The sequence below is a fragment of the Glycine max genome, unplaced genomic scaffold (genome assembly GCF_000004515.6).
Source record: "Glycine max cultivar Williams 82 unplaced genomic scaffold, Glycine_max_v4.0 scaffold_143, whole genome shotgun sequence".
Classification (NCBI taxonomy): domain Eukaryota; kingdom Viridiplantae; phylum Streptophyta; class Magnoliopsida; order Fabales; family Fabaceae; genus Glycine; species Glycine max.
In genome coordinates, this window is record NW_024464781.1 from 25,291 (window position 1) to 51,914 (window position 26,624).

Genomic DNA, 26,624 nt, shown 5'->3' on the forward strand with positions numbered 1-26,624 from the left:
TTGTGTATTTATTTGCACATATATAAAACATTATCATAGTTACATTTTGTCTTTTATTTCATCATTAAACGAATCCAAAGATTCATAAGTTTCGGTGTTTTTTGGGAACTGTTGAAGAGTCATGTTTTTATCAAATGAAACTTAAAACAAGTATTCCAGATCCGAGTCATCCGAATAACGGTTACACTGCATCATGAACCATGCCACAAATTTCTAACACCTCACAATCCAAATCCATATTTGCCTCCATTGATCATTCTCCACTCTCACCTTCATCTTGCCAATTATATGCCTAACTCAATGGAAAACAAACATGTAGCTGTCTTTGCTTTCCCCTTCGGCACCCACTTTATGGCTCTCTTAAACCTTGTCCTCAAACTAGCTCAAGCCACTCCAAACTGTTCATTCTCATTCATTTGCACACAGAAATCAAATGCAACACATTTCAACAGACCCCACATCCCCAACAACATCAAGGCCTATAGCATAAGTGATGGAATCCCAATGAGTCACGCACAACTAGCCAATCACCCAATTGAAAAAGTAAACCTTTTTCTCAAAACTGGTCCTCAGAACTTGCAAAAAGGTATACTATTGGCGGAGGCAGATACAGAGAGTCACTTGCATCATTGCTGATGCTTTTGTAGACTCTTCTCTCCTTGTGGCTCAGAGCCTCAATGTTCCTTGGATTGTATTTTGGCCTCCCATGTCATGCTCACTCTCTCTATACTTTTACATTGACTTAATACGCGATTGGATTTCCTTCCTGGGTTGTCTAACTTTGGTGTCAAAGACATGCCGCAGGATCTGCTCATTGTTGGAGAAAGAGAGACAATGTTTTCAAGGACACTGGTTTCCTTGGCTAAGGTGCTGCCTCAAGCCAAGGCTGTAGTTATGAATTTGTTTGAGGAATTGGACCCACCTTTGTTTGTTCAAGACATGAGATCCAAATTGCAGTCTTTGCTTTATGTTGTTCCACTTCCCTCTCCTTTGTTGCCACCATCTGACACAGATTCTAGTGGATGCCTTTCATGGTAAAACACCAACAGTTCTAAATCGGTGGCTTATGTTTGCTTTGGGACTTTGGTGGCACCGCCTCCACACGAGCTTGTGACGGTGGCGGAGGCATTGGAAGAAAGTGGGTTTCCATTTCTGTGGTCTCTCATGGAAGGTCTGATGGATCTTTTGCCAAATGGGTTTCTTGAGAGGACCAAGATGCGAGGGAAAGTTGTGTCTTGGGCTCCACAATCCCAAGTTTTGGCACATGATTCGTCAGGAGTTTTTGTTTCTAACTGTGGAGCTAACTCAGTGACTGAGAGTGTTTGTGGTGGGGTTCCTATGATCTGCAGGCCATTCTTTGGTGATGAAGGGGTGGCTGGAAGATTGATAGAAGATGTTTGGGAGATTGGGGTGGTAATGGAAGGAAAGGTGTTCACAGAAAATGGAGTGCTTAAAAGCTTGAATCTGATTCTGGCGCAGGAAGAGGGAAAGAAGATTAGAGACAATGCTCTTAAGGTGAAGCAGACTGTGCAAGATGCAACTAGGCCTGAAGGACAAGCAGCACGGGATTTGAAGACTTTGATTGAAATAATTTCTACTACATCTTAATGTATGGCACAGTTAATTGGTTGTAATAATTTGAGTTGCAATATTAAATTAACCCAAATGAAAAAAAAAAGGAATAGGTACAATAGCATTATAGATACCAGCATTAATAAATTATTAAGAGTGGTTTAGTTTAGTTTTTTTCTTATAGAGATTACATGTACTTTTAAAGAGAGAATCTTTGCTCAATTCAAATTTGTTAGAGTTTATATTTCGATAATTTCCATTAAATCCCACTTTTATGACCTGAGGTTGTTGGTACCCTATCAACTACTAAAACATTCCTATTAAGAAAGACTCATGCAACAAACTAAAGATAGACAATTAATGTCACTAGAACAGTATGTTGAGGTTAAACCCCTGATAAGATGAATTTTTAATGATAAGACAATTTCAAGTCTGTCGAACTTAAGTTACTAATGATTTGTTTTGAGAATGTGATTATAAGAACATGAATTTATTTTATACCATGGAACATCAAGCTGGAGGTCAATGAAACTAAAGTATGCAAGTGTCCAAAAGCTTAAAAGGTACGATGATTTCTCATTACAAGCAAGGCCTGTTAGAAGGACAATTGTTAGAAGCATACCAAATTGAGCATACCCTCAAAAGATCAAAATGCAATCAGACCAAAAACTGTGTATGATCATAAATATGATCGGGATGAATTTCACCTAAAAGGTAGCAAGCCTAGAATCTGCATATGATTAAAAGCTCCATCAGAATATGTAAATTGAATAAGAACTAATATGAACGTATCTACATTGTTTTGAAGCAATAAATTGCTATATCAGAAGCAGCATGCTTAAAACTGAAGTGAAATGTCTTCCAGAAATAAGAATCTATCCTAGAATTTCAAGTACTGATTGAAACAAAGCGAAACAAAAAAGACAAAAAGACTGATGTACAAGCACTACTACAGCTATTCAGAAGCAGTTTGAGAATCATGAATATGAAGCTTTAGAAGAAAAATTCTTGATCAATTCCAAAAATTGTCAAAGAATGTGCCTTGGGAAACCTAAGTCAAAACTGCTTGTCAAAATTCAAAGTCAAATACAATTTATAGATAAGGATTTTGAAAAAGGACCAAAGGTGATTTCAGAAGTGATAAAAGACAAAAAAAGAAAAAAGTCAATACACAATTGTATGAAACAGGCAACTCATACTACTTTCGAAGACCATTTGGTCACAAACAACTATTTTGAAGCCAAAGAGCCTACAAGTAGATTCACATTCGAAGTGTTCATTGCAAGGAAAGAAATTAAAGCAACATATTTTCATACTTATTTTCTCCAAAAGTTTAGATAGTTTATCCAATTAACTTTTCTAAAACTTCATTACTCTCATAATTTCTTCTAAACATAAGCTATTTATTTTTAGTTAAGAATTGTTATATAAAAATTGTTTGATTCAACATTTCTTTTTTAAAAAAATTGAATCAAATACTATCTAATTAAAAAGAAACACCTATGTACCTACAGGTCATAAACTCAGTAGGTACTCAACACACATGTAATATACTCGAGCAAGACCAAACGCATGATCCCCACTAAAGGAGTATAGCACAAACTGATGAGGAGCAGTTACTCAGTTGTAACCTCCTCCCTTAACTCATATACTCACATAAAGAAAAGAAAATTTACATCTTATTCATTCTCATACACATAAACATCTCTAACTTAATTGATTTGATTTAAAGTTTTTTGATAGGTACTTCCACTGTGTTTTAAAAAAGGAAATCGGAGATCATATAACACTAGATGAAGGAGAAGATCGAATTATTTTGGCTAATGAATTTGTTAACGACAACCTTAAATACTACTTTTAAAGCATTTATCACAAATATAATTTATAATCAAAGAGCAGAGCATTATTTTACATTATCAATCTAGTCTAATTGGTTTCCTAAAAGTATATAATAATTAAAATTTACTAATAATTATAAAGAGCAGAGCATGTACTATTCTACACTCCTCCCATTAGATATCAATGCCTACTGCAGACATCCTGAGGTCTCAAAGCAGCCAAGGGAAATTAAGTAATATTTTGACATTTTCCCATCTTTTAAGAAATTATTTGAATCTTCAACTATTGCCAAGTTCTTAGGAAGTTCATAATGAGGAAAATAGAATGGTAGGGATGGTGCTTCCAAGTTCAGAATATCTCAACTTCCTTACATATTAGATGGACAACAGAAAAACATCAAACCAAAATATAAAGTACTCTTTCATGAATAAAACAAACAACGCATGCATAAACAAAACAGATAAAATAGAAACAGGGAATTTGAGTTCACACAAAATATAGTTTGTCTTTCAGGAAATTATATGGAAACTGAAAGCCAGGTATCTTCCATACTTACTCTGAAAGTCAAAATGTATCGCTCAACATAAATAACCTACTAAGTGTAGAGCTGAGGCGGAGAAAACAATATATCCCAGTTAATGACTCCAACTTCATTCAGCAAAAGAAATAAATAACATTGAGATGGAAAAGGCACACAAATGATTGAATTGAAAAACATAACATGAACAACATCAACGGCGAATTAAAGAGGAATACAGATTTAATACCTCACGGTAATTAATAGTAATTCCTCAATTTGAGGTGATTTAGTTATGTAGTTTCCGCAGAGCTTGGGGAACGATTCTAGGGTTTTGACTTCAACAGTTTCAGATTATGATTTTTTTATGAAGAAAACGAAGGGAGGAGGGCAACACAAGACATTGATGATCATAAAAGAGCAGAGGTCCGATCATAGACCTGTGACTGCCACATAGAAGTTCACACATTCTCTCCTAGGAAGCTACAAAGATCCCTAACTCTCACTCATGCAGAGATTGAAAATGAACAAGTCATAACAAATTATACAAAACACAAAACTTGGTCTGATCCTTGATGGCTTCTAAACTTCAACTAACTTAGCATGGTCTCTAAATGCAACTCAATGTGTGCGACCAAGGGTGCGCGAATGTTCCTATATATAAAAATTTTGTAAATAGAGTTAGGGTTTTCGACATTACCTGTTTGACGACCTGTGTTAGGGTTTGCGGTAGTGCCTGACTTTGACAGACAAAATGTGTGCGACCTCGAGGTTCAGCGTGCGCGAGCTTTAGGGAAAGAGAGTTCAGGGTGCGCGAGCTTTAGGGAAAGAGGTTCAGGGTGCGTTTGACGGTGCAGGAGGTGCGAGGGTTCAGCGAAAAAGGTTTAGGGGAAGAGGTTCAGGAGGCGCGAGGGTTCAGCAAAACACAGTGAATGCCTGAGGAACCAAGCAGCATTTATATAACCATATCTACGACGGTCGTAGGTCAAAACCGCTGTTGACTTAATTTTTTTCAATATTCTAAGGCGGTTGTTTACAAAAGGACTTTGTTAACAAAAGGACTTTAACGTTGGTTTTATGAAAACTGATGTTAACAAAAGGACTTTGTTAACATCGGTTTTTTAAAAACCGATCTTGTGTGTATCTCTTAACTTCATTTTTGACCAAAATTGATGTTGGTTGACGTGCGTTAACAATGGTTAATAAAAAATCTAATGTTGTCAAATTTTCTAAAACACATAGTGTCTTGCCCTCTAGCTGCCTCATTCTTCTCTCAATGTCATGAACCCTAATTAGGTAAGAATCTCTACACATTTCATGATCAGGCTCCCTTCGATAATCCTGCCACAGAACCCAAAGCCTCATAGTCACCGCCATAGGTCCTCCCACCCTAACGCCTCACCGTCCCTTCCTCACCCTGACCCACAACATCTTGTACCAGCAACTCGCATACAAAGCCAACGCCTCCATCTACACGTGCTTCATTTCCCCTTTCTTAAACAGTAATAAAGAGGTCCAAACTTTCTCCGCAACATCATATAGATTTCAAGTCTTCATGTAGGTGCCAAATGAGTCAATTCAGAAATGGCACTTCGCAGAGCCTAGTTAAGGTTTAGCATATAGCATAAAGTCTCTGCATGCAATCCTCAAAGCGGAACTTGATGCACCCTTCACAGTAACAAGTTGAGCAGCCTAGGCAAGTTGAAGAACGAGAACAGCCCCTGCTTGCGTGAACAGATCATTAATTAGAATTGATATTTGAGCAGATCTCTCAACCAGAATATAGCTTCTTATAGTATTCAAGTTTACTGTATGCAATATAAGCTAGCGTGAGTCACTTTTCAATCTACATACGGTTTGGCTTGGCCCAAAGCTAACATACAAGAGTCCCAATATTTGGACGTTCAAATTGTACATACACCTTGATTTCTCTTTATCCTTCTTTCATGTCATACCATTAATCACATCAGTCATTTATCTCTCCATCTCTGAGTGCATGGATGACCATCCGACATAAAGTTGTTCATAACAAGTGGTCTTGACTCTAAGTTATAGATAAGCTGATGTTGTTAATTACTTGGAAAAAGAATGTTGTTGCAATAATTAATTATCCTACCTTACTAAAGCTGGATTGTCTCTAGTTGAAGGTATTAGTGATTTTTAGTAAAATATCAATTATCACTCATCCTTTTTGTCTCTCTTGCTCTTATTGACACATCCTGAGTCCCCAGTATCTTTTTCCAACATATAATGTGTTTTGCAAGACTAAGTACCAACTACATTCACAAGAAAATACTAATCATGCATGAACTTGAATATCATGTAGCTTGAGTTGGGATTGAGCAACTTACTTTTGATAAGGCCAATGAGAACAAGTGCAACATTTATTGTTTAAAGCATCATGGTAGTTCTTAATGTCTGGTGTGCTCTTGAGATGGAACCTGCGCTCCTTCCCACATCTCGTGCAACGTAGGAACTCATCCCTGTGAAAGTTTTGTTTCCACATTGCAGAGTCTTTCCGGTTAGCCACATTTGTCTGGTGTGTGTAATATTTTGTATGAGGTGTCTTCCAGAGTGGAACTTTGTCTTCGTCTTTGCAATGAACCCAGATGTTTCTCTTCCACCTTCCTCTCCCTTCCCTTTAAGCATGTTTCTCAAATGCTTCTAGAGTGACATTCAATAACTATTACAAACAAACATGTTTCCACTAACTTCAGTGTTCTCCTTGTTTCCACCAACAAATAATGCACAGGATCCAAATTATATCATGGGAGGAATTTCACCCTTGGACCTTAGAGGAAAACTAATTATAATCCTTATAAGTAAGAGTGGATAACATAATCTCATAAAAAAGTGTGGATAACATAATGTGAAAGGTTGAGTGCATAATGTAAATTAAATTAATTTTTTACACTCACAATTTATCTTCCGTAACATTAGCAACTATAACTATTTTGATATTATTTGTACAAGTTGAGTATCTACTATATTCTTTAATTAACTACTTTGATGAATGATAATTGGTACTATTGAGTTTTAACGCTTTTTAAATGTATAGGTAAAACAAACACTGCAGAATATAATAAAAGAAAAGTGATGTGATGATTAAAAAAAAGAAAAACACACTAACCTTGTGCTATATTCTTGAATTTCTTCTTTTCGCCTGTAGTCAAAGAGGGAAAGGAAACCCTTAATTTTAATTTTCTACTCTTCCAAAATTTCTTACATAATCAATAAAGTCTAGTAAAATTAAATACACCTCAAATTATACATGTGTTTCTAAAAGAACAAAATATCTCTTGAATACATGGAATTAAATTGCCTTTTGAAATCATATCAAAACATGAGACACTTAAGCAAAAGAATTGATTTCAAAGAAAATCACACTAACCTTTCGTAATATTCTTGAGTTCTTCCTCTATCTCGATTCTTAGACTTCTCTCCTGTTGAGGTGGAACGCCTCTAACGAGATCGAGAGAAAGGAAACCCTTAATTTTATTTTTCACTTCTTACAAAATTACTTCGATAATCAATAAAATCCACTAAAATTAAATACACATCAAATTATAACTATGTTTGTAAAAGAGATAAATATCGCTTGAATGCATAGAATTCAGCTACCACTTGAAACCATATGTAAACATAAAACAGTTAAGCAAATTAATCGATTTTAGAAAAATCACACTAACCGTGAGTTATATTTTCATCTTCTTTCTTTTTCTCATTTCCTTGACTTGTCTTCTGTTGGGTTGAATCACCTGTTGTCATATGGGGAAAGAAAATCCTTAATTTTATTTTTCAATCCTTCCAAAACTACTAAATATAAAACAAAAAAATTAAATTGGAGCCCTAAGTTCATGACTGCACAATGAGATGCATGCAAATTGACTATAGGTAGTCCAGATTCTTCTTCGGCCATTTGATTTAGGGATTTTCGTATGGATTGTTTTCTTCTCAAATCTGAATCCCAAAAAAGCCAAAGAAATAATAAGTAAATACACTCTTAGTTTCTTCATAGTTTAAAAAATAATAAAATAAATGTGTTGTGATGATCATAAAAGAAAGTATATTAATTGTCACTTATTAAATGAAATTTGGAAGTAAGTGATAAATATTTTTCCATAAAATACAAATCACATTAATATGTTTTCATATTAAATTTATATTAAAGTGTTATAAAAAATAATAAATGTTTAAAACACAATTGACCAAGTGTATCGGACACTATTTGAACGTCATCCTAGCTACATACAATGAGATGTTGATCATAATAAATATTAAAATAATTGAGAATGTATTTTGGTAAAAGATAATTAGGTGACGATCAAATACTTCTCTTAAAACTAGATGCTGAAAATAAAAAACAAGAAGTTATGTGTTCATTATGATAAAGGATTTGTCTCTTCATGACTAACTGTCTTCTTTTCAGAGATAATTAAAATAATTTTTTATTATTTAATAATACTCATTAATCATATAAATGCTTAAATTCAACAAAAAAAAAACACAAAGAGTCACATAACTCTTGTAATATTCAAGCATCTCTTAATTACATCATTAGTTAATACTTTTATTTTCATGCATAAATTTAGTTCTTTTTAATAATCAAATTAATTGATATTAAAAATGTATGTCAATCAATTGTTATATTACCTGAAATCTCTATAGTGACCAAGCATCCCTTAATCATCTATCTATAACACACATTGATTAATTTACAAAATAAATTAGGGAGGCGTCGTGTGATTGACCAACACTGCATGAGGGTTTTTGTATTTAATAGAAAAAGTTGAATGTGCAAAATTAAATAGAACTAAAAAAGAAAATTATATTTAATAAGACCACATTTCTTTAATCCTATAAATTTATAGTTTTCAGTATGAAATGGAATATGAAATTACTTTATCTTTATCATTATCTTTAGATATACAAAAGAAAGAATATGTGGGTAGTTGCAGAAATATATTTTGTAGCTTTTGATGAGGAATTGAATGGAAAAAAGTCAATATGGTTGTATTAATAGAATTGATTGACCGAAAAAACCGATCGTGATTATAAATACAAAAGCAATTAATGTAACCAATCATGATTATACTCTTTTCACCCAATTCATTTTGCACCCGTTGAAATACAATGGTAAGTGTAGCATAATCTTTTGAAGGAAAAAATTACACAAAATTTTACTTTTATGCGTCTTTTGAATCTGTAGGTATATTGTATATCACGAATTTAATTATATATTTTTTATTTCTTTAATCATATTATGGTATATTTATTGTCGTTTCTAAAGTCAAACTATTTTTTATTGCTTAAGGAATATGTTCAACATTAGCATTATTATTAGCCATTTAAATGTGACCTTCCAACCTTCCAAACTGAAACTATAAAAGTCATATAAAATATATTTTCTATGATTAAAACATAATTAATTAAAAAAATATTACTAAATCCTCCGTTAGAGTTGATATTATGTCAAAATATAAATTTAAATTACAAAATTAATTATTAACGCTAAATTATTTATAATATTAACTAATAAAAAGAAAATAAGGAGAAATTAACTTATTTATACTCTATTTGTAACTAAACAATCATAAATTATTTTTCTCTATATTCTTTAAAGAAAATAAATTCATTGATAATTGAATAGTAATAAAAAATTCTAAAGAGCATTTGATAGTAATATAATATTACATATCAACATAGATTAACTTTCACCTTCATCTCCTTTTTCGAACCCATTTTTTTCATATGTTTGTCTTGCTTTTTACATATCACTTGGGGTAAATTAAATTACACTTGGACACTTTGAGATTGAAAATATAGAGCAGAGAAGAGAGGTTAGATCATCTAATTATTCTCATGGAGTAGATGACGAGTATGAAGAGGATGAGGGAGGATGGAGGAATGTGAGGTATAGGGAGAGAAGAAGTCATAGAAGATATGGAGGTAGGCAAAGAGAGGAAGGGATTGAGGCAGTAAAGGTGAAGATTCCTACTATTGAAGGGACTCGTGATCCGAAAGTGTATCTTGAGTGGGAGATGAAGGTTGAGCAAGTCTTTGCTTGCTAAAACTACAATGAAGAGATAAAGATCAAATTGGTCTACATGGAGTTTGAGGGATATGCCTCAGTATTGTGGAATCAAGTGAGGAGTGATGTTCTGAGGATGAGAAGGCCTTTGATTAATACTTGGCAAGACATGAAGAGAGTTTTGAGAGAGAGATTTGTGAGACCTTATTATGGGAGAGACCGCACAACAAGCTCCAAAGACTATTTCAAGGAAATATGAGTGTGGATGAGTATTACAAAGAGATGGAAATTTCCTTGATTAGGGATCAAATTGAGAATTCTTAAGAGGCCACCATGGCAAGGTTTTTGCATGGTCTCAATAGATAGATCCAAGACATTGTAGAGTTGCACCACTATGCCTCTTTGGAGGATCTCATTCATCAAGCTATCAAGGTGAAACAACAAGTAATGGAAACAAACATACAAGAAGGAGTGAGGATCTTCATTTAAATCTCATGAAAAGGTGCTTCCCTTGGTAAAAATATTTTTAACCCTACTCCTACTTCTTCCAAAGCGAGTTCCATTAAATGTTTTAGGTGTTTGGGAAAGGGTCATATTGTCTCCCAATGGGGAAAATATGCTACATGATTATTGATGGGGGAAATTGCACTTATGTAGCTAGCCAAAGACTGATAGAAAAGCTTGCTTTGAAAACTTTCCCTCACCCTAGGCCTTACAAACTACAATGGCTGAGTGAGAATAGGGAGCTAGTTGTAGATATACAAGTTTTCATATGCTTTTCCATTGGAAAATATGTTGATGAGATACTATTTGATGTAGTCCCTATTGATGCTAGCAATCTCTTACGTGGAAGGCCTTGGCAGTATGATAAGGATGTTGTTCATAATGGTGTCACAAACAAATTTTCATTTGTATAAAGGGAAAAAGGTTACCCTCACACCTATGTCTCCAAGGGAGGTTTGTGAGGATCAAATAAAAAATGAGAGTGAAGAGAGAACAAGAGACTAAAGTGAAACTTTTTAAACATAAGAAACCAAACTAAAACATAGATAAAGTATCTTATTACACAATTTAACTATTATTACTATTTGGATCCTATGCATTATATGTTGGCTACCTTATACCATTATATTAGATCAAGACCAAATCATTAATTTCTCTAAGTAACAAGGGAGAACACTAAAGTGGATGGAAACATTTTAATTTGTAATAATCGTTGAATGTGACTCTAGAAGCGTTTGAGAAGCTTGATTTCAAAGAAGGTAGTGGAAGCACTACTAGAAATATAAGTTTCTACAACACCTATTCTACGATGGTTCTAAGTGGACCACCTTAGAAAATGAGCTTGTTGCATTGTTGTAATTATTGTAATGAAAAATGCCTTTTACAACACACATTCTAAGACGGTTATTGAAAACCGCCTTAGAATGTTATGGATAATAAAATTTTAGACGGGTTTTAGTAAAATACCATCTTAATTCTGCTGAAAAAAAATTAAAACCCTAGCTAGCCTGTAGGAACTCTGTCGTGCGCCTCCATACTCTACCTCGACATCAAGAGAGAGGAAGAAAGCTGAGAAGAAGAAGAAGAAAAGAAAACTCACTTACACACACTCTCTGCACTTGCACATGCACCATTCTCACTAATCACTAGGGTTTATTCATCCATCCATGGAGCTAACTGTTTTCTCTCTCTTCTTCTTCTTGACATTCCACCTTCCCTCCTGCTTCTTAGGTATCTTGTTGATTTCATTCTTCGCTTCGCGATTTCTTCACAATTTTAATTGTTATTTTTATTTATGTTTTCTGTGGTCTAACTCTATTGTCTTTCCTTACATTTCATGGAGTGTGAAGGGTTTTTAGTCGAGTTGAGATGGATGAAGAATGAAATTGAAAAGTGAAGTTTAGAGATGGAAGAAGAAAAAGCAGCGTCACACGGCGACGAGCTGACCTGTAAGGGCGAGAGAGCTGCGATGTTCGAGCAAGGTCTTGGCTTTTCCTCTTCAGCACCAAATGACGACATTCCAAAACCCTCCTCCTCCTTCCTCTCCAAATTCGTCGAAGCCTCCTCCGAGTCGAAGAAGCAAGCGCAGCTCCAATCCATCCACGACAATCTCAAGAAATATCCTTCATTCGAGTCTAGGGTTTTGAGCAGGGATAGGGACAGCGATAGAAGTAGAAGACGAAGCAAGAGCAAAGAAAAACGTAGGAAGAGGAGCAGAAGTGGAGATAGATACAGGGAAACGCGAAGGTGAAGCAAGAGTAGAGAGAGACATAAGGATAGTGAAAGTGGGAGACGGAAAATTGGGTTAGTTTCGTTAATTGTTATTTTCCTTCACTGTGCTCTTTGTTTTCCTGTAGGAGCTACTTTCTTTCGGTGCCGCAAATCTAGGACCAAAGGAAACTTGGGATATTCAGTTATTTTTCTTAATTGTTATTTGTAAGTTCTTACACGGAGTATCCGGTTTTTAAGGAAGGGCATTTCAGAGTTTAAGTTTATTGGTTTCGGCTTTTCTCCTGCGGCCATAGGAAGTAGGGAGTTCGAACTGATATTAGAATGACTATGGATGTGGTTGTTTTTATCAAGGGGGGTGGGGGGGATCCACTTATTTATGCGAGTGGAATAATCTTGTTTTTCAAGGTGGTGGGTAAATTTGATGTGGAGATTATGTGCCATTGTTTTTGTTTCTGCCGAAATCATATGAAACCGAACAATATAAAATGGGTCTCAAAGCAGCTGATGCAATTTTGAAAAAATTTCCAGACCATGGAGGCATACTTTATTATTTTGGTGATTATTTTCTAAGTTTCTCCTTATGGTCAGGGCTCATCTTATTTCCCTTCTTAATTGTTTAAGTAAGTCATGCAAGAAATGCAATGTTAGCCCGTCCCCCCTTCCCCATTTTCTATCAATTATTTCTTATTTGCAGCATATTTTATTTCTTTGGTCATAATTTTAATTTATGTGTCTGTTCCTGTTTCTCGATGATAGAAACTTTATCGATGAAGGGTTTGACATTAAATTGCATGGACCGTAAGTCTGAAGCATACGAACTAGTTTATCAATCTTACAATAGTTGTCTATCAGATGATCAAGCTTTTATTTTTGTTCTGGTACAGAATGACCTTAAAAGTCATGTTTGCCAGCATGTTTATGGTCTCCTTTATCAGTGGATAACATAATCTCGTAAAAAAAGTGCAGATAACATAATGTGAAAGGTTGAGTGCATAATGGAAATTAAATTAATTTTTACACTCACAATTTATGTTCCGTAACATTAGCAAGTATAACTATTTTGATATTATTTGTACAAGTTGAGTATCTACTGTATTATTTAATTAACTACTTTGATGAATGATAATTGGTACTATTGAGTTTTAACGCTTTTTAAATGTATAGGTAAAACAAACACTGCAGAAACTTGACATATTTTAGTTGTGACTTGTCGCAAGCAGCCTTAAACAATGCATGCTAAACCCTGTCATGGTAGTAGAGATTATTTTTACGAGTTAAATATATACATATATGGTCATATGTGAGTATATAGAGTGAATTGAAGGGACTTTTATTATGAGAAAGTGAGATAATCATGATTAATTAAGTATCGGATGAAATCATGCAATATTAAGGTTAAAGATAATGTGACATAACTTTTTAAGAGATTATATAAGCATAATTATCCACATACATGATTATATAATCTAAATTTACTTCTCTTATTTCTTATTACAAATACTATTCTCACTTTATGTATCCCCTTGTGTGATATATTTTTACACAAATATATATATATATGGATGAATTTGTTTAAACTTTTAAAAAAATTAAGATAAGCGTCTCTTATATGAGCATTTTCATACAAAATAGATAGAATTTATTTTTTAAAATATAAAGAGTTTAGACAAATATACTAAAAAATAAAAAAATTACTTATTTTATTAAAATGAGCATATAAAAAAAAATTACGTAATTTATTAAACTGAGTGTTTATTTCAACAAATAATTTGAAAGAAACTACTCATATATTATATTTATAAATAAATAGATTTGTTACAAGAAAACGACAAAATCTTATTATTGGAGATTTATGCGGAAAAATATTTTACACCAACTATGTACATTTTATACAGTAGAATGCTTTTTAAGATACTATAAACATGTTTCAATATATACCACAAAATATTTATTTTGCATTCAATAAATAATTAATAGTTTTCAGTATTTTTTAATGAAATGTTCATCATGGGTTCTCCTATACCGTATATTAAAATTATGTTATGCTTATTTTAAGGTTATATAATGGTTCTAAGGTCCTAAGATGGTTTCAGCGGGGACTCGGGGTGTGTGTGTGTGGTTCTCTGTCAAACCCAGTGGTTTGGATTTATGAATTTATATGTCCAACAGATATGGTATTCCCTGTCTAGTACAAGTCTTGGTATTGGTGACTTCTGTGAGGCATAATGGGACTGGAAAATGGCTTATTTGTGCACCAGTTATTTTATTCACATAACCTAAGAAGCAGGTGGAGTAAATGATAATACTCATTATTAATTCTTAGGTTGACCTCTGAGTGGTATTCATGGTACTTTGAAGCTTCTATCAATTAGATAAGACCCTTAGTAGGGTTGGTGTAACTAAAATGTGTATTGGCTTTTTGTGATGCTCTTTAATAATTTATATGCTAATGATAGCTGGTATCCACTATGGCTTTATAAATCACTTTTATAGTTTGATATGCGGTCAAATTACATTTGTTGAATACAATTCTCTTTGCTGTCAATGCTACCGTTGTATGTTCAAGAATATGAAATCTTAATATGGTTTGACTGTAGTTATTATTTTTCCTTGTGGTGTTTCTCTTCACTTAATATTATTTCCCAGATCTCATTGTTAGAGGAATGTGAGTTTCTTGAGAGAGCTCTGGAGGAGTTGCACAAAAAAGAATCTAAAATTTGATAAATGTAACTAATACATGATATATAACTTGATTCCGAATATGCCTTCCTAGTTTGATAAACTTGTATACAAAGAACAAGAGGTTTCACATTTAGTAAAGCAATGTCACCTAGAAGAAGGTGAAGCTTTGTACCGGGCATGACTTTCCATGAATCCTGATAATTATAGGTGATCTCTGTTGCCACTTATATTTTAGGTTTAAGTATCTCGATTGATTAGTCATTTTCAGGTGTTTTTTTTCTCTGATGTTGTTATTTTTTTGGCACCTTTCTGGGTTCTCAATAAAATTGCTCTATTCATAAAAGTTCCATTTTAATTATTCATTGTGTTTCAAATGGTGAGATTGAGATGAACGCATGTATTCTATTGTATATTTTCATAAAAAAATTACGGGATAGTTTTTGTTGATGTTTTAAAAATCGGACCTATCATTAAACTTCCTATTCCGCTGTTTATACAAACTTATTAACCTTATATGACTGCCATGTTTTTGATATGTTATGCCTTCAAGGCAGCATGCATGTTCATGTATAAGTTGTCTTGGATGTCCGGTTGAAGACTTCCATTCTTTTTCTTACGTATTTTGAGGCTTATGGTTATATGGATTGTTTTTTACTTTTGATTTTGATTGTCTCACAGTAGATGATGATACCAGTTGTACACAAACATGGAAAACTTCTCTCACATAACTTAATGCCTCTTTGAAGGTATAAGTAAAAAACTTATGTCAGTTTTGAACCTCACTTTTGTGTCAAAGTTTGAATGTCCTTAGGAATCACATGCCAGTTCTGCTTAAAGCAATATTCTAATATTTTTTCTATTGATAACTATTTCCTATTGTTACTTATTATACATAATATCCTTATCTCGTCTTCAAACAATTTACAAGTAGTCTTTTGTTAAGGATTTTGATGGTAATAACAATATATATATTCATAAAGAGGAGTTCTCTCAAGAAACTCCAATTTCCTAGTAGTGTCTATTTTTACTTTCTCCTTTTAAAAGTATCTAAGTTTTTAACTTGAGAAATAGCAGAATGCTTTTTGCCTCTGTGTGTAAACCTTACACTGGGTTGGATTGAATGAATACTTTCAATATCTGCCAAGTAACTTTGCTTTGTGTCTTGTTCTTAAAATACAGGATATAATGTACCATGGAAGGCCTTTTTCCAAAATCCTGCTTACCTGTGGGCATATATGCTGAATTCTTTGGTAGTTGGGGTCACTATCACTGTCTATCATATGGCTTTACACATTTTTTAGGTACTGTGTCAGCATTTAATGCTTTATTTTAATTACCACATGATAGTTAATTCTGTCATCATCGTACCGCTTGACTACTTGATTTTTTAAAAATATCTTCAATGTCTAATATTTGGTTAATTTGTGTCAAATTTGTTAAAAAATAAACATGTTTAGTGTACTTAATATGCTTTAAACTAGAAAATATTTGAAAATTTCATATTCATTGCATAAAATTTAATTAATTTCATATTGTCACATGTTTACTATTTGAACCTTATATCAACTCTGTAAATACAAAAAAAAAGTAGCTTCAAATCCAAAAAATAAAAAAAGATAGCATTTCTACATTGGTTTGGACAAGACCCATGTAGAATGCTAACCATTCTAAGACGGTTATGTGTGAAAGACCATCTTAGAATGAAAATTGAAAAATGCAAATGAAAATTTTCACATCATTAATTAGAATTGATATTTGAGCAGATCTCTCAACTGGAATATATCTTCTTAGAGTATTCAAGTTTACTGTATGCAATATAAGTTAGCGTGAGTCACTTTTCAATCTATATACGGTTTGGCTTGGCCCTAAGCTAACATACAAGAGTCCCAATATTTGGATGCTCAAATTGTACATACACCTTGATTTCTCTTTATCATTCTTTCATATCATACCATTAATCATATCAGTCATTTATCTCTCCATCTCTGAGTGCATGGATGACCATCCAACATAAAGTTGTTCATAACATGTGGTCTTGACTCTAAGTTATAGGTATGTTGATGTTGTTAATTACTTGGAAAAAGAACATTGTTGCAATAATTAATTATCCTACCTTACTAACGTTGGATTGTCTCTAGTTGAAGGTATTTGTGATTTTTAGTAAAATATCAATTATCACTCATCCTTTTTGTCTCTCTAGCTCTTATTGACACATCGTGAGTCCCCAGTATCTTTTTCGAACATATAATGTATTTTGCAAGAATAAGTACCAACAACATTCACAAGAAAATACTAATCATGCATGAACTTGAATATCATATAGCTTGAGTTGGGATTGAGCAACTTACTTTTGATAAGGCCAAAGAGAACAAGTCCAACATTTGTTGTTTAAAGAATCATGGTAGTTCTTAATGTCTAGTGTGCTCTTGAGATGGAACCTGCGCTCCTTCCTGCATCTCCTGCAACGCAGGAACTCATCCCTGTGAAAGTTTTGTTTCCTCATTGTAGAGTCTTTCCGGTTAGGCACATTTTCCTGGTGTGTGTAATATTTTATCAGGGTGTCTTCTAGAGTGAAACTTTGTCTTGATCTTCGCAATGAACCCAGATGTTTCTCTTCCACCTTCCACTCCCTTCCCTTAAAGCATGTTTCTCAAATGCTTCTGGAGTGACATTCACGGATTATTACCAACAAACATGTTTCCAGCAACTTTAGTGTTCTCCCTCGTTTCCACCAACAAATAATGCATAGGATCCAAATTAAATTTATAATAATAATAATTTATATTGCTAATAAAATAAAATGAAAAGAAATAGTGATTCTTTCTCACAAATATTTTTTTAATAAAAAAATCTATATATCTGCTATTTATTTGTTTTTTCCAAATTACAAAACAAAACTATTATTTAACCTGTTTTAAATAACAAAAATAAGGCTCTAAAAAATATCAGCTGACTCTGCCATTCCTGTCCCATTATTTTTTTATTGTACAATTATAACAATACAAAATAAAAATACTTTCTTGAAACATTAGAGATCAATTATATTATCGCAAAAAAAAAACCTTGAGAAATTGAGGTGGAAAACTTACTCAAGGCAACACTCACAAGTTATTAATTTTTAGCCTCCCAACATAATCTCCATATTTTTTGTTTGTAGCGCCACAAAGAACCTCAATATAGTCCTCACCTATCTTAAAATCTAGGATCATTTTGAGCTCTTCTTCATCAAATAATATTTTACCATCATCTCCAACCCTAAATTGCTTTCTTCGTTTTGATGGCCTGTTTATTTGATCATGAACATATTTCCAAGCCAAGAATTATGGACAAAAATGAAACTAGCTAAAAATGTTCACTCCCATAATGGTGTAAAATTGTGAACTAGTTATGTGACAATATTATTACACAACAAAGAATAGAAAATCCTCAAGTAGGCATAAAACCATGCATGCTGATATACACATGATAGTAGGGGTAGAATGGCTTAAATGTGAAATTAATTTAATCATTGTGGAGAAAAACTTTTGAAAACTACAAATTATGACAAAAAAATCTTTAAGAAATAATTAGTCACTAAATATTTTCAGAAAGTAACATATGATAAAACATGTAACCTTAAAAGACTAAATTGAGGATTTTCTTTTCAAAATGTTTCTTTATTTATTTATACCAGATACGTAAGTTGGATTTATCTCCATTGTTCTCTTTGAGTTACCCTATGAAAACATAAAACACTTAAGGAAATAATTGATTTGGAAAAATCACACTAACCTTGAGTAATATTGTCGTCTTTGTCTTTTTCTTATTTCCTTGACTTCTCTTTGTTTAGATGGATCACCTATAATCATATGAGGAAAGAAAGCCCTTAATTTTATTTTTCAATCCTTCCTAAATTAAGTAAATGTAAAAAAATTGGTGCCCTAAGTTCATGACTGCACAATGAGATGCATGCAAATTGATTGTAGGTAGTCCAGATTCTTCTTCCGCCATTTGATTTAGGGATTTTGATAAGGACTGTTTTCTTCTCAAACAGGGTTTTCACAATGAGAAAAACATTCAATGTTGTCTAATGTGCCTAATAAACTATGTTGCAAAAATATAATTTATAACCATTTTTTTACATAAAAGGGACACATTAAAAGAAATCAAATCTGAATCCCAAAATAGCCAAAGAAATAATATTTAAAACACTCTTAATTTCTTCATAGTTGAGAATGTAATAAAAGAAAAGTGATGTGATGATTTTAAAAGAAAGTATATAAAGAGAGCTTTCACAAGAAAATAATCTATCAATATAATCTTAGATAATCAATAAAGTTAACCAAAAGAAATACACTTCAAATTATAAATGTTGGTAAAAAAAATATCACTTAAATCCATAAAATTAAATTGCCTTTGGAAACCACGCGAACACATAAAACACTTGTGGAAAATAATTGATTTCCAAGAAAATCATACTAACCTTGCGTAATATTCTTGAGTTCTTTGTTTTTCTGTATTTTTTGACTTCTCTCCCGTTGAGGTGCATCATCTACAATCAGATAGAAAAAGAAAACCTTTAATTTTATTTTCCATCCCTTCTAGAATTACTTAGATAATCAATAAAGTCAACTAAAAATGAATACTCTTCAATTTGTGTCTGTAAAAAATTTATATAAATAACTTGAATGCATAGAATTCAATTTCCTTTTGAAATCATATGAAAACATAAAACATTTAAGGAAAATAATTGATTTCAAAGAAAACACACTAACCTTATGCTATATTCTTGAATTTTTTCTTTATGCCGATTTTTTGACTTGTCTCCTGTTGAGGTGGATCGCTGTAGTCAAAGAGGGAAAGGAAACCCTTAATTTTAAATTTCAACTCTTCCAAAATTGCTTACATAATCAATAAAGTAAAGTAAAATTAAATACACCTCAAATTATACATGTGTTTCTAAAAGAACAAAATATCTCTTGAATACATGGAATTAAATTGCCTTTTGAAACCATATCAAAACATGAGACACTTAAGCAAAAGAATTGATTTCAAAGAAAATCACACTAACCTTTTGTAATATTCTTGAGTTCTTCCTCTATCTCAATTATTAGACTTCTCTTCTGCTGAGGTGGATCGCCTGTAACAAGATCGAGAAAAAGGAAACCCTTAATTTTATTTTTCACTTCATTCAAAATTACTTCGATAATCATTAAAATCCACTAAAATTAAATACACATAAAATTATAACTATGTTTGTAAAAGAGAGAGATATTGCTTGAATGCATAGAATTCTGCTACCTTTTGAAACCATATGTAAACATAAAACACTTAAGCAAATTAATTGATATTAGAAAAATCACACTAACCTTGAGTAATATTCTCATCTTCTTCTTTTTCTCATTTCCTTGACTTGTCTTCTGTTGGGGGTGGATCACTGTAGTCACATGGGGAAAGAAAATCCTTAATTTTATTTTTCAATCCTTCCAAAACTACTAAATATAAAAAAAAAGTAAAATTAGGGCCCTAAGTTCATGACTACACAATGAGATGCATGCAAATTGACTATAGGTAGTCCAGATTCTTCTTCCGCCATTTGATTTAGGCATTTTGTATGGGCTGTTTTCTTCTCAAATCTGAATCCCAAAAAAGCCAAAGAAGTAATAATTAAATACACTCTTAATTTATTCATAGTTTAAAATATAATAAAATAAATGTGCTGTGATGATCTTAAAAGAAAGCATGGTTAATTTGAGAAGTAAACAGTCTATACCAAAATCCCTAAATCAAATGGCCGAAGAAGAATTTGGACTACCTATAGTCAATTTGCATGCATCTCATTGTGCAGTCATGCACTTAGGGCCCCAATTTTTTTTTATATATTTAGTAGTTTTGGAAGGATTGAAAAATAAAATTAAGGATTTTCTTTCCCCATATGACTATAGGTGATCCACCCCAATAGAAGATAAGTTAAGGAAATGAGAAAAAGACAGAAGACGACAATATTACTCAAGGTTAGTGTGATTTTTCCAAAATCAATTATTTTCCTTAAGTGTTTTATATTTTCATATGGTAACTCAAAGAGAACAATGGAGATAAATCCAACTTACGTATCTGGTATAAATAAATAAAGAAACATTTTAAAAAGAAAATCCTCAATTTAGTCACTTAAGGTTACATGTTTTATCACATGTTACTTTCTGAAAATATTTAGTGACTACATTATTTATTCAAAGATTTTTATGTCATAATTTGTAGTTTTCAAAAGTTTTTCTCCACAATGATTAAATTAATTTCACATTTAAGCCATTCTACCCCTACTATAAATGTGTATATCAGCATGCATGGTTTTATGCCTACTTGATGATTTTCTATTCTTTGTTGTGTAATAATATTGTCACATAACTAGTTCACAATTTTACACCATTATGGGAGTGAACATATTTTAGCTAGTTTCATTTTTGTCCATAATTCTTGGCTTGGAAATATGTTCCTGATCAAATAAACAGGGCTATCAAAACAAAGAAAGCAATTTAGGATTGGAGATGACGGTAAAATATTATTTGATGAAGAAGAGCTCAAAATGATCCTAGATTTTAAGAGATGTGAGGACTATATTGAGGTTGTTTGTGGCGCTCCAAACAAAAAAATATGGAGATTATGTTGGGAGGCTAAAAATTAATAACGAATGTCAATATATCATCACTTGTGAGTGTTGCCCTAAGTGTCCCTTGGGTAAGTTTTCCACTTCAATTTCTCAAGTTTTTTTTGTTTGCGATAGTATAATTGATCTCTAATGTTTCAAGCAAGTATTTTTATTTTGTATTGTTATAATTGTACAATAAAAAAAATAATGGGACAGGAACTGTAGAGTTTGTTGATCTTTTTTAGAGCCTTATTTATGTTATTTAAAATAGGTTAAATAATAGTTTTATTTTGTAATTTGGAAAAAACAAATAAATAGCAGATATATAGATTTAAGTTTATTAAAAAGAATATCTATGAGACATAATCACTATTTCTTTTCATTTTACTTTATTAGCAGTATAAATTATTATTATTATTATAAATATAATTTGGATCCTATGCATTATTTGTTGGTGGAAATGAGGGAGAACACTGAAGTTGGAAGAAACATGTTTGTTTGTAAAAATAAGTGAATGTCACTCTAGAAGCATTAGAGAAACATGCTTTAAGGGAAGGGAGTGGAAGGTGGAAGAGAAACATCTGGGTTAATTGTGAAGACGAAGACACCTCTGATAAAATATTACACACAGCAGGCAAATGTGGCTAACCGGAAAGACTCTGCAATGAGGAAACAAAACATTCACAGGGATGAGTTCCTGCGTTGCAAGAGATGCGGGAAGGAGCGCAGGTTCCATCTCAAGAGCACACCAGACATTAAGAACTACCATGATGCTTTAAACAACAAATGCTGGACTTGTTCTCTTTGGCCTTATCAAAAGTAAGTTGCTCAATCCCAACTCAAGCTGTATGATATTCAAGTTCATGCATGATTAGTATTTTTGTGAACGTAGTTGGTACTTAGTCTTGCAAAACACATTATATGTTGGAAAAAGATACTGGGGACTCACGATGTGTCAATAAGAGCTAGAGAGACAAAAAGGATGAGTGATAATTGATATTTTACTAAAAATCACAAATACCTTCAACTAGAGGCAATCCAGCTTTAGTAAGGTAGGATAATTGATTATTGCAACAACGTTCTTTTTCCAAGTAATTAACAACATCAACATACCTATAACTTAAAGTCAAGACCACTTGTTATGAAGAACTATGCAGAGATAACTGACTGATGTGATTAATGGTATGATATGAATGTATGCTAAAGAGAAATCAAGGAGTATGTACAATTTAAGCGTCCAAATATTGGGACTCTTGTATGTTAGCTTAGGGCCAAGCCAAACCGTATATAGATTGAAAAGTGACTCACGCTACCTTATATTGCATACAGTAAACTTGAATACTATAAGAAGCTATATTCTAGTTGAGAGATCTGCTCAAATATCAATTCTAATTAATGATGTGAAAATTTTCATTTTTCAGAATAACATGCGATGATGATGAAGAGGGATCAAGTCTGAAAGCAAGCAGGGGCTGTTCTCATTCTTCAACTTGCCAAGACTGCTCAACTTTTTACTGTGAAGGGTGCATCAAGTGCCGCTTTGAGGATTGCAATTGCCAAGAATGCAGAGACCTTATGCTATATGCTAAACCTTAACTAGGCTCTGCAAAGGGCCATTTCTGAATTGAATCATTTGGCACCTACATGAAGTCATGAAAACTATATCATGTTGCAGAGAAACTTTGGACCTCTTTATTACTGTTTAAGCAAGCTGTGACTTTTTTCCGTTTCCTTTGGGGAACTTCTAGATGGTACCATCTTGGTCTTTCATTTGATCAAATCAGAACTAGTTCTCTTTGAATAATATTGAGCTTGACATGGTACTCAACTTAAAGTTTTATTTTTTATATTATCTTTTTATACAACTGTGTTTTGGAGGTGGATTGACGCTTATGCCTACAACTGTTTCTAGTCGTCTAGGATGATTAATTTATGTAACACTGCAAAATAATTATAGCATTGTGTAGGAAATAACACCAAGACTAGAGGTATAAGGGGGCAATTTTCAACTATCAAACTAGCTTTTATGGTTCATGACATTGAGAGAAGAATGAGGCAGCTAGAGGGCAAGAGACTATGTGTTTTAGAAAATTTGACAACATTAGATTTTTTACTAACCATTGTTAACGCACGTCAACCAACATCAGTTTTGGTCAAAAATGAAGTTAAGGGATACACACAAGATCGGCTTTTAAAAAACCGATGTTAGCAAAGTCCATTTGTTAGCATCGATTTTCATAAAACCAATGTTAAATTGACGATGGTAAAAACATATTTTTTTAGTAGTGTTTGGCCTCGCATTATCATTATTGTAGGTTATCCTAAAAAATGGATATTCTCCCATTATTAATTATAATTGATATTCGAGTGACCTCACAACTAGAATATGGCTTCTTACACTATTCAAGTTTACTATATGCCATATAAGCTAATGTGAGTCACCTTATCAATCTATATACAATTTGGGTTGGCCCTAAGCTAACATACAAGAGTCGCATTATTTAGACACTCAAATAGTACAAACACCCTTGATTTCTCTTTATCATTCTATCATATCATACCATTAATCAATTCAGTCATTTATCTCTATATCTCTGAGGGCGTGGATGATCCTCTCGTGTAAACTTGTTAATTACAAATGGTCTTGAGTTTGAGTTCGAGGTACGTCGATGTTGTTAACTACATGGAAAAATATAAAAACTGAAAACCTAAACTTGAAAGTTCACAAGATAATACAAATCATCCATGAACTTGAGTATCTTAGAGCTTGAGTGTGATTGGGTGCACCTTACTTTTGATAAGGCCAAGGATAACATGTCCAGGATTGTTGGTCAAAGCATCATGGTAGTTCTTAGTGTTTGGTTAGCTCTTAAGATGTAGCTTGTGCTCCTTCCTCCAACTCATGCAATGTAGGAACTCAACCTTCCGAAAATTTTGTTTCCTCGTTACAAAGTCTTTCATTTGGCCTGGTGTGTGTAATATTTTATCAGAGGTGTCTTCTAGTGTGGACCTTTGTCTTCATCTTCACAATGAACCTTGATGTTTCTGTTCCACCTTCACTACTAGAGAAACAACATTCTACATTGGTTATTTGGGACCAATTACATTGATTGACGACCATCGTCATAGGGAACGTCGTCAAAGGGGGTTGCCTATTCTACGTCAGTTGGCTTGGACCATTTTAAAATGCTGACCGTCTTAGAATGCTCAGTATTCTACATCGGTCCTTCAGTTGTGACCGAAGTAGAATGTTGAGCATTCTATGATGAACATAGCTAAAGAACCAATGTAGAATGATAATAATTCTACGACGGTCACTGAAGAACCGACGTAGAATGTTGAGCATTCTAAGATGGTCTTTCACATGTGACCGTCTTAGAATGGTTAGCAATCTACATCGGTCATGACCAAACCGATGTAGAAATGCTAATTTTTTTATTTTTTGTATTTACATAGTTGATATAAGGTTCAAATAGTAAACACATGACAATATGAAATTAATTAAATTTTATGCAATAAATATGAAATTTTCAAATATTTTCTAATTTAAAGCAAATAAAGTACACTAAACATGTTTATTTTTTAACAAATTTGACACAAATTAACAAAATTAGTAATTATTTATATGTAATTACTTTCTTTCACAAATTAACCAAATATTAGACATTGAAGATATTTAAAATAAAATAAAAATCAAGTAGTCAAGCTGTATGATGATGACATAATTAACTATCATGTGGTAATTAAAATAAAGCATTAAATGCTAACACAGTACCTAAAAAATGTGTGAAGCCATATGATAGACAGTTATAGTGACCCCAACTACCAAAGAATTCAGCATATATGTCCACACGTAAGCAGGATTTTGGAAAAAAGCCTTCCATGGTACATCATATCCTGTATTTTAAGAACAAGACACAAACCAAAGTTACTTAGCAGATATTGAAAGTATTCATTCAATCCAACCCAGTGTAAGGTTTACACACACAGAGACAAAAAGCATTCTGCTATTTCTCAACTTAAAAAATTAGATACTTTTAAAAGGAGAAAGTAAAAATAGACACTACTTGAAAATTTGACAACATTAGATTTTTTACTAACCATTGTTAACGCACGTCAACCAACATCAGTTTTGGTCAAAAATGAAGTTAAGGGATACACACAAGATCGGTTTTTAAAAAACCGATATTAACAAGTCCTTTTGTTAACATAGGCTTTCATAAAACCAATGTTAAATTGACCATGTTAAAATCATATTTTTTAGTAGTGTTTGGTCTCGCATCATCATTATTGTAGGTTATTCTGAAAAATGAAAATTCTCCCATTATTAATTAGAATTGATATTCGAGTGACCTCACAACTAGAATATGGTTTCTTACACTATTCATGTTTACTATATGCCATATAAGCTAATGTGAGTCACCTTATCAATCTATATAGAATTTGGGTTGGCCCTAAGCTAACATACAAGAGTTGCAATTTTAGACACTCAAATAGTACATAGACCCTTGATTTCTCTTTAGCATTCTATCATATCATACCATTTATCAATTCAGTCATTTATCTCTACATCTCTGAGGGCGTGGATGATCCTCTCATGTAAAGTTGTTAATTACAAATGGTCTTGAGTTTGAGTTTCAGGTATGTCGATGTTGTTAACTACCTTGAAAATATAAAACAGAAACCTAAACTAGAAAGTTCACAAGATAATATCAATCATCCATGAACTTGAATATCATATAGCTTGAGTTGTGATTTGGGTGCACCTTACTTTTGATAAGGCCAAGGATAACATGTCCAGGATTTGTTGGTCAAAGCATCATGGTAGTTCTTAGTATTTGGTTTGCTCTTAAGACGTAGCTTGTGCTCCTTCGTGCAACTCATGCAATGTAGGAACTCAACCCTGGGAAAATTTTGTTTCCTCGATACAAAGTCTTTCATTTGGCCTGGTGTGTGTAATAGTTTATCAGAGGTGTCTTCTAGAGTGGACCTTTGTCTTCATCTTTGCAATGAACCTTGATGTTTCTCTTCCACCTTCATTACTAGAGAAACAACATTCTACATTGGTTATTTGGGACCAACTATATCGATTGACGACCATCGTCATAGGGGACGTCGTCAAA

General features: G+C 32.9%; 1 protein-coding gene, 3 long non-coding RNA genes and 1 pseudogene across 5 annotated transcripts; 3 read left to right on the forward strand and 2 right to left on the reverse strand.

Annotated features, from left to right (window-relative positions):
• The first annotated feature begins 288 nt into the window (after positions 1–288).
• On the forward strand, positions 289–1,677 carry LOC100817186 (anthocyanidin 3-O-glucosyltransferase 7-like; annotated as a pseudogene).
• Positions 1,678–6,305: 4,628 nt separating this feature from the next.
• On the reverse strand, positions 6,306–7,827 carry LOC121174513 (uncharacterized). Its single transcript, XR_005890623.1, has 4 exons — positions 7,618–7,827; positions 7,320–7,390; positions 7,059–7,091; positions 6,306–6,611 (listed from the first exon to the last, which is right to left on the reverse strand). It is a non-coding gene; the product is annotated as an uncharacterized lncRNA (long non-coding RNA).
• A 4,041-nt stretch (positions 7,828–11,868) lies between these two features.
• LOC100817720 (uncharacterized) lies at positions 11,869–12,213 on the forward strand. The gene has a single exon (XM_006606932.1). The coding sequence runs from the start codon at positions 11,869–11,871 to the stop codon at positions 12,211–12,213; it is 345 nt and encodes a 114-aa protein (XP_006606995.1).
• A 4,353-nt stretch (positions 12,214–16,566) lies between these two features.
• LOC106797983 (uncharacterized) lies at positions 16,567–25,417 on the reverse strand. 2 transcript variants are annotated; one of them, XR_005890621.1, is made up of 6 exons: positions 25,277–25,417; positions 19,927–19,995; positions 19,631–19,698; positions 19,339–19,407; positions 18,648–18,714; positions 16,567–17,536 (listed from the first exon to the last, which is right to left on the reverse strand). It is a non-coding gene; the product is annotated as an uncharacterized lncRNA (long non-coding RNA). The 2 variants fall into 2 exon arrangements; XR_005890620.1 differs by lacking the exon at positions 16,567–17,536 and having other exon boundaries at positions 18,228–18,714.
• Positions 21,194–23,329, forward strand: LOC121174512 (uncharacterized). The gene is made up of 2 exons (XR_005890622.1): positions 21,194–22,320; positions 22,923–23,329. It is a non-coding gene; the product is annotated as an uncharacterized lncRNA (long non-coding RNA).
• Positions 25,418–26,624: the final 1,207 nt, after the last annotated feature.